Below are 9,402 nucleotides of genomic sequence, written 5' to 3' on the forward strand. Positions count from 1 at the left end.
CAGTTGTAAAACGTCTGATTTCACGTACAAGTCGTGATATTCCCCCATTGTACGGATGTTGAAGCTGTTCCATACTGCCTGTGCATGTTCGTAATCTGACGCTGAAATCTCCTCGTCCGTTAAACTATTGTGAAAGGCGGCAGGAGGTGGTAACACCGTCTCTTCAAACATCTCAAAGGACTGGATGTAATCGTAAGGGTAAATGCCCTTTTTCAAGAGAAGAGAAAGATCCCCTTCTCTTACATTTTCCTTTAAAATGTTGAATTTTTCTGCAGGCAGATTTTGTACCAGTTTTTCAAGAGATGTATTCAAAAACTGGAAACTGTCGATGAATTGTAAAGAAACTTTGATCTTATTGTGTTTCTTGCTAAGGGCAAAAGTGATATATTTTTCCATATTCGTAGCGATGACTTCAATTTGATGGTCTTCGATCTTTCCCAGTCCCTGCATTATATGGTGAGCGTCATAATGCTTCAAATTATGGAAGACCACCGGTATCTTTTTCTGCAAGCGATATTTCAGATTGCATAAACTGTGTAATGCTCCTCTGTAATGTCCCGTCAAGTCATCGTGATCGCGAACGCGATCCTTATAAAGAGGCTTCTTACACAGATTGCAAATCGTAGCCGTTAAAAAGTCCTGCTCTTGTTGTGGTGTCATAATTAATGGAACGATGTGAGTTAATGTTTCCGCAAGTTCATCTTTTTCACGGATGATATTTTGCAGAAAATTATCTACGGCATCTGATCCTCGATACACGTGAGCAGGTTTTAAACTCTTGCCATCGGGACCTATTATGATGTAAGCGTACCCGCAAGCTTCATGCTTCATAATGGGTTGTGTGTATGAGGTAGCATGACTCGGTTCCGATGTATGCACTTTTTTGACGATAGCCTCAAAGTCAGCATATATGATATATGGAATTGGATGTTGGAAATGTTGATTTCTAAATAAAAGAAATTTATCTTCCTCTGAAGGCATTTTAATATGCTGCGGTGAGTGTTCTTTGCAGAACGTTATATGATTTTTTAAATTTCGCTCTTCCGAAAATCTGTGGAGACAGCGATAGCAGTTAAAGGTGCATGCCTTAAGACGTGTTAAATCTCCCATTAACCGCCAAAAATTTCTAATGAGGCAATAATGACTGCCTCCTTCATTAGAAATGTAGAGCAAATTAATACAGTCCTCATTTTCTTGAGGGGATACATAGAGGGGGAACACTTCATCATCTTCATATCCGAAGACGTTAATACTGATATTATTCAGTCTTTCAATGACTGATATTTTCGTTACTGGAACGGGGCACTGGATCTCGCCTAATTTAATATCTGCTTCATAGGGTATGTAATAACTAACTCGTTCAGGCTTATTTTTCCAGTGAATCTTCATTTTATGTGCGAGTAGGCACTATACGAAGCATTTTAAGTCCAAGTTCTGGATATTTAAAACGGCTTTCTTATCAGCCAGCTTTTTGGGAAGGGGAATGTAACTACTCGGGGCGAGCGGATGATATTTTGCCACACATAAATCTAATTGATTTATTTTATCGAGAATCCATCCCGATCCCCGCTGAGTAAATGCTTCGAAGGACTTTAGGATTTTTTGAAATCCCTCTTCCACATGACCTTCCACAGTTTCCTCCATTAATTCAATGATACATTTGGATCGGAAATGGGGGGCAATAGCATCTAATTCCCCATCCCCTGTTGTGCGTGTTAAATGAACTTTTGCCACGACATACCATTTAATAGTGGATTTGTCGGCTAATTCTTCTTGTAATTTTGATGTAATTTGGGGGCGCATCTCTTCAAAACATAACAAAAAGTCGGACGCATTTTCCTCAGAGGGTGTAAACGTATGTACACTAAATACGTTTAAAGCACCTTCTTTCCTCATTTTTTTCACGGGACGATAGAGCGCGTCGACCTTCCTTTTAGCGTAATGAGCCGTGCGCACATGTAGCAATTCACTCTTTTGAGTGAACACTTGGTCGCAAATATTACAAGAGTGTTCTTTAGAAGGCTTGATATGGGTCAAAGCATGACGTTTCAAGTCAGAATTTCTTGCAAATGCTTTCTGACAAACATCGCAAGTAAAACTTTTTTCTCCGGTATGAGTTTTCATATGTCTGGTTAAACTCTCCTTGCGGGTAAAGAATTTAGAACCGATGGTACAGACCTAGGAAAATTAAAGGGGAACCCTATAAGTATACATCTTTTCAAGGTGTATGTTACATATTATATAAATATGCGTCACGCAAAGTGTAATAAAAATTTCTCATCTACCCCAACTATTTCACATAACGCGCTTAAACATAACAGATATAACTAAACATAGTTTCCTCAAGATTTAAATCCTTTCGCATTTAACTCAAAGATACGGAAAAACATGAAGTGAATAATACCCTGAAAGCGAGCAGTTAAGTGAGAATCTTTACAAATACGGAAACGATCGCTGATAATGATCAGGTAGAAACTCTTCACAAAAGGGTCACGTGTGCAAAGCTGGTTAAAGTCACAAAGCAAGATTGCCAATTGTATCGTTACTTAAAAGATAACAAATAGAATTCTTCTACCCCAAAACAAGAATATATTTTCAATAGAAAGTGTGTATCTAAAATATTTAACTAACTACCGATATTTTTTCTTTTCTAACATTTAATGTATACATGGATTTACGTTGCATTTCAAGTACTGAGAAACATAGTTATTTCGGAATTTAAGATTCATTCATGTCTTAAGCGTGTAACGGAGAAGGATTATTGTTAACATACTACATTTTCTGATACCGTACCGCTACCTTTCTTAAAACACAACAACTTTGCAAATTATATGCAATACATAAAACTGAAAATGTAATATCAAAAATCACAACTATACACATGTAATTAAATATCAATACCTCTTCAAGAAACATTTATCAGCGTTAACTAAGTTCACGTTATAAGTTTGAACTTTCGAATGAGGTACTAAAACTTCAAAACATACACTGATACTAAAAATTCACACCGTAAATCATGTAAAACATACCTAACAAACTGAAAAACTTAATCTGTAATAATCCATTTTAAAACTTTTCCCTCACATAAGAGGTCCTGAAAGAATGATCCACCCTAAAATAATTTTTGCAAAATAAAATATTTTATAAAAAAAAAAAAAAAAAAAAAACTTACATGTTCCGGAACCATACTGATTATCAGATCTCCAGCAACATCATTTTCAAAAGTTGACATTTTGAATTTAGAAAATATTAATCAGGAAGACTTGCTCTTTTCGAGATTGTCGAGCGAACTGACTTCTTCCATTTCTGACACAGCGTTTTATAGGGATTAAAGAATGTTCTCCAACATTCCAGATTTGTGTAATCTGAACCAGGATAACCCTTTCTTTCGAATACAACTTCAACTTCCATTAACCCTTATCATGATAACGTGAAGTCTACAACGCTTATCAAGGATCTTCCTTCACTTCTGTATGTACTGTCAAACTTGGAATAGCAACAACAACCTTAAGATAATACATTCTTTCGCATATGATTATCAGAGTTTTAGAAATTTTCCATTACTCTATCATGATAAGTGGATGATGCTTTTAAGATTCCCCTTATGCATATATGTAATGTCAAACTTAAGAATAACAACTCTTTCAAATAAGTTTTCAGTGATTATCAGAGTTTTCCATTAACCTATCTTACCCTGATAACGTAACATACATATGACGCCTTATAGACTGTCCTTCTCAAACAAGACAAGACAAGAATGTATTACGATAAGTGTTGATGAATTATATTGGTGAAGATATATTTTTATGTATTAATTTTAAAAATATAAGAGATTCTTTAAGGCAGAAAAAAATTGTTCATTTATTTTGTGATAGGTTTTTTGAATCGAAATGTTATGAAGATTATAAAAATGCATTAATATAAGTACAGCTATTCTATTTAAATTTCTGTGTTTGGTTGATGTTATGACTATTTTTTTTCCTTATGTTTTTAATAGAAATATATTGAAATTTTAGTTTTAATTTTAAAGCAAACGTGTATATCAAATGTTAGTAAATGGATATTGATGTTAATTTGATATTAACTAATGAAAGAAAATTCCAAGTATATTTTATGTATAATACAGAAATTTATTCTTTGAAAATAAATGTATTGAAAGGTAAAAGCTTCTTGGTGAAATGAATGTTTTTCATAACATTTAAAAACGATGTAAAACAAATATTGATTGTAGAGAGAAGAAAGAGTCTATATGTAAAAATAATAATTTTATTCATTTAATAAGGTTCCCATTTTCGTGGAGAACGTATATGTTTTACAGATTTAACATGCAATACTTTTTTTTTCATATTAACATCATGATTCTGTAAATTTTCATTTTTGATATAGTCCATTGGCATGTTGATTTCAGTCAAGGCTTTTAAAAATTCGTTTTTAGCAGGAATATTAATCTTTTTCTTTTTGGTTGTAAAAAGGATATTGAATAAGTCTATAATATTTGAATGCTTAATTTTTTCCTTATGATAAAGTACCTCGCCTTTATCATTCCACTTAAGAATATCAGGATGTCGCTTTAAAATAGCTAATGCATTTTGTGCTTTTCTTCTCATTCGTAAAGGTACACTGTCTAAGATAACAGTAGAATAATCAGTTACAGTCATCTGTTTGTCGCCGTCTGTCACAGATGAGGGGGCTTCTTCTTCCTCTTTCACTTTCTTCATCTCAGCTGAATCGTCTAAAGAATTTTGTGAGTCGTCTTTAGGAGGTTTAAAGGGTGAATTGTATTCCTTTAAGTTCAATTTCTTTTGTAAAAGTTCATAATAACGCACTAATTTCTCACGATCGTCATCTGAACTGTTTAAAATATGCATCATGGCTTTATCCAATTCACTTAACTGTTTATCAGAAATGGTATGCTTTGTCATCATCTCTTCTGGAACTAACACATATTTCTTAGTGAACTCCATTGATTAGTCCTGTAAGAACACTGAGAGCAGCAGGAATCAAAACGTTTAGAAAACCTCCTTTTTGTAAAATTAATTTTCGTTTCTTCACAAGAGAAATCTTACGATTTCCTAATTTTCGTAAAGTTGTTTTATGCTTACAGAGAGACTTCTTTTGTTGCTCTGACAATGGAACGTTTCCTTTGAGTATGTTTAAACTACATTCGCATATAGCTTTTATGCAATTGATATTAATTTTCTTTAATAGCTGTTTCCGTAACTTTAACGGACAAATGTTTAACAGCTGTAACTGTCTTAGCTGTTTCTTGACCAGCGTCATTTTATAAAATGATGATGCATTTTATAAAGCTGTTGTTTTTATTATTTTTTAGTAATGTTTCATTTGATAAACATACTGTACTTGGTTAGGTAAAATTTGGGTGCGTAAACGTAATTCTTCCGGAGTTTCACTGCGCAGATCAATGAATAAATAAGAAAAAGGTTTCTTGGTTGCATCTTCATATACTTCTTGAAAAAACTTTAAATGACGCGGAAAGAGCTGTTTTCCTAAATGTACGATTTGACTGACATCTCTTCTGTTTTTACACAAAACCAAATAGTGTGCATTTAAAGTCACTTCACGCATTTCTTTTCCCTTGTGAAAAAAGTTTTGTGTGATAAAAATAACGCTTAAATTTAAATGATGACTTCCTCTTGTAAATAAGTTAGTCAGACGTTTATCATTCCCACATTCGCTCATCAAATCGTCTATGATGAATAATGTGTTGGAACCTAAATATTCTTGATATTTAATTGGTAAACCTTCGACAAAAGTAACATTCGGTATATTATTATACAGAGGTTGGTAAATTCCATAACACCATACTACTTTATCGGGAATCGTTGAAAACATTTCCTCTTTATACTTTAACAGTTCTCGTACAAAATAGGTTTTCCCACATCCAGTGGGTCCCGAAATCACCATTGTGAAAGGATGTTGTAGCTTTGGAAATTCCATATTAAATGAGACAAGACACATAATGTATAAAGTTTAAATGTATTTATTGATAGAAAGAAGATCTTACATGAAATTTCTTGATTACAAAATTATATACTTTAATATCATTAGATATATCTTGAGGTATGAAAGATAACAATATATCATTGAGAGATTGTCCACGACATTTACAATGTAAATAGTATATGCAATATTGACCACATACTGCTGTTACATTAGTTTGGAGAGTCATCGAATTAAAGTCCATCTGTGGAAATCGTTCTGCATACTTGGCTATCGGTCCAGGAAAATAGGATGGGTCATGTCCATAGGAATCGAAAAATTCTAAATGCTGTGGGGATGAAATGTAAAAGGCTAACCAGTGACTACCGGATTCAGATGCACGATCTACATTAGCTATAAAGCAACTTGGATATTTCTTGATCTCGATAGGGAGTCGATCACTTGCAAAAACTCCCAGAAATGCTTTTCGTGTCTTTGCATTCTGAGAGAGTGCTCTGTTTATTTCAAGGCTGTCCATTGCTTAATTAGCAAAATCGCATAGTACATGACGAGATTTTGTTATTTCTATCACGTTTTGAAATTCTGCATAGACTAGCACCGAGAGAGTCACAGAGAGAGCTTTAGCAAATTTAATTTCTACTCGCAAATTGCCTTGATGCTGTAAGTTAAAATGAGATCCATCACACATATCTGGAGTTAAATCGAAAGCATATAACACATGTCCTTTCACAAATTCTTCTCGAGATAAATAGATGCCTTTGTCGCGATTAAATCCAGAAAATAAATTGTGGTAAGCACGCGCATAATGATTAGATTCGAAATCAAGGTCCATTGGTTTACATGGAACGGGTTGTCCATCTACATAAATCGATATAAAGTTGACATGATGATGGGCAAACAGAAAAGGATTCATTGAATATTGTCCATTCATTGCAGCATTTTCTATACAAGTAATAATGACTCGCTTGGGCATCAATCCTAAAAATACATTATCTTGCATAAAAGACCAACTTCCCTTAGATACTGAATATGTTTTGCATAATACTCGATCTATAGGGTATTTAGCAGAACTTTTTTCCAACGCTTTTACATGTCCGAGAGAGACTCCAGGGTTTACTTTTACTTTTCTGATAAACAAAGAAGCATGATCCAAGATCACTTTATAATCGGCATCTTTCTCAGTAGAAACTAGACAGAAAGCAGATTTACTACGCACCATTTTAATTTTCACATCAACTAAATTTAACATGAGTCGATTTTGTTGAAAAATGTCACAATGTAATTGTCCTATCAAATCCACACTTTGACTGTTTTTTATAAGTTCACCGCGAACTTTTAGTCCAGCATCCGCATCTTGAGCTAAGACATCTATTTTATTAGGTGAAGTGTCTTGGAAAAATCCTTCGCAGGTGAGTAAACTTTTCTTTGCATCTTCCCCATAATTCAATAATGTTTCGATGAAGGCTCTATAAGGATAGGTATTTGTCGCAGATGAAATGTTTCTTTCATTTAAACTTACATCTACTTGCGAAAAGAGAGAATGTAAAAATAAATTTACAGGGGCAACCGGTTCTTTGTCCGTTAAACTGGATCCGTCTGCCTTAACTACTTTAACTTTCACGTGTATATAAGAAGCAGCTAGATCAATATAGTCTTCACCACTGCCAGAAATATTAAATTCGATAGGTCCTCCATCTCGTATATTTGCGAGAGGGTGATATTCCACAAACTGTCCTTTTTCTATAGCTGTTTGCGTAGGAGGAATGGTAAATAAATCTAATTCAGATTTGACGCAAACGGGAGAGTCTCGATGAATATACGAAGTCATACTTTTTTTTTTTAAGAGAAAATATCCTGTGCTTTCACCTTCTTTGATCGGTGAGAAATGGTACGCTTTTTCCTACGTTTCTGCTTTTTATTAACTCGTCCATAACCAATCATGTTCTTCACTTTAGTAGCAGCTTTGTCTGTTAATATATTTCCGGCTTCTTTCAGTCGACGCTTAGCAGCCTCTTTTACATCCTGTCCTTGTGATACATCATTTAACAAATTCAGTCCACTATGCCATACTTGTTTTCCAATTGCTTTGGCTCCTGATTTAATAAGAGGTACGGCAGCGCGAAAGAAGGATCTGAATAGATCCCCTAATCCGTATCCTCTCTGATAAAGATTACCTTGATAATAATTCAATCCATGTCCTGTTTGTTGTACATAATAATCTTCAAAAGATTTTTGACAACACTGATAAGGTACATACATTATGACAAGTATTTTTGACGGAAATGAAGTTTCACGTATGACCTTCCTCGTTCAAATGGCGTAAATGCTCCCATATGCGTTCTTATATCGATTTCCAAAGTGTCTATCGTTTTCCGATTCACAGGTAAATAATGAGGTCTATCAAATAGTGCACTCACCACTTCTCCATCGCTACCAGTTACTCTTACAATTCGAAGAAGAGGAGCTAAAACATCTCCTACGATTTGAGGTTCTACAATATCCGTATATATCATTAATACACGATAATGTGCACAGGGGTCGGCTGCAAAAGGACTTTCTACAACAGTTTCGGAACTATCATCTGTAGATGTAATTTCCATAGGTTCAAAACCTAACATTTGTGCTAACCCATCATGTAAAATCACTTTAGCGTTATTTTTCACTTTGATTTTCACTCGTTTTGTTACTGGGTTATAATTAAATATTATTTTGTTTTGATGTTCTTTAATATAAATAGCTTTTAAAATATCAGGTACTGTTTCATAACATCCTGGAGGTAATCTACGACCTAACATTTCACCATCTTTCTCTAAAACAAATCCAATTAAGTTATTGTCTGCATTCACATTGTGCCATGTGTGCGGATATAGCAATTCAACCAAACCAACTTCCCACATACCTTTTAATTCAATGGGAACAGGTAAACGTGTTATAAAATGTGAAATTTTATTTTCGGGGAAATAATTCATAGAGCTATCGCTCGGAAGTGTTACGTAGAAACTCATTTTCATAAATGATTCGGATACAGTATTTTCTCACACTTTATATCGAGAGTAAATTAGAAGCTGGAATCCATTGATTGAATTTGTCGGGATAACCGCGATATTTTACAAAGTATTCTGTCTGATTTTTATGTATACGTTTCTTTAAAATTTTTTCAATGCGATATTCCTCTTTCAGTCTCACTTTCTGCAACTCTTGTGCATAAAACGTTCCTTTTACTGAGTCTCCAAGTAAATCTTTAATTCTATACACAGCTGGATGTCTTTTAACACACTCTGTCACCACAAATAGTTCTTCCGTCCAATTGGTTTCATAGCCTTTTTCGAAAGTAAGCTTTAGTTTGGAAACACGTACCACATCTCCTACAGCGAATATACATTTAGAAACGTTAGAAGGATGATCTTTATACAAGGTAAACCATACATCACTCTCATTTTC

General features: G+C 34.2%; 1 protein-coding gene across 1 annotated transcript; it reads right to left on the reverse strand.

Moving 5' to 3' along the window:
* Positions 1–6,481: 6,481 nt before the first annotated feature.
* Positions 6,482–7,789, reverse strand: LOC146997634 (uncharacterized protein F54H12.2-like). Its single transcript, XM_085814366.1, has 2 exons — positions 7,237–7,789; positions 6,482–7,149 (listed from the first exon to the last, which is right to left on the reverse strand). The coding sequence occupies exons 1-2, from the start codon at positions 7,787–7,789 to the stop codon at positions 6,482–6,484; spliced, it is 1,221 nt and encodes a 406-aa protein (XP_085670492.1).
* Between the last annotated feature and the right edge of the window lie 1,613 nt (positions 7,790–9,402).

This window comes from Stegodyphus dumicola, chromosome 4, assembly GCF_044657685.1.
Source record: "Stegodyphus dumicola isolate Sdum_Otavi_A_Nest chromosome 4, ASM4465768v1".
NCBI lineage: Eukaryota > Metazoa > Arthropoda > Arachnida > Araneae > Eresidae > Stegodyphus > Stegodyphus dumicola.

What these genes read in the sequence shown, in the direction of transcription:
- LOC146997634 (XM_085814366.1), bottom strand. Translation starts at nt 7,789, where the DNA reads ATGACTTCGTATATTCATCGAGACTCTCCCGTTTGCGTCAAATCTGAA. An exon ending in TTTGATAGGACAATTACATT is followed by an intron (nt 7,150 to 7,236) that starts GTGACATTTTTC and finishes CTTTCTGTCTAG; the next exon opens with TTTCTACTGAGAAAGATGCC.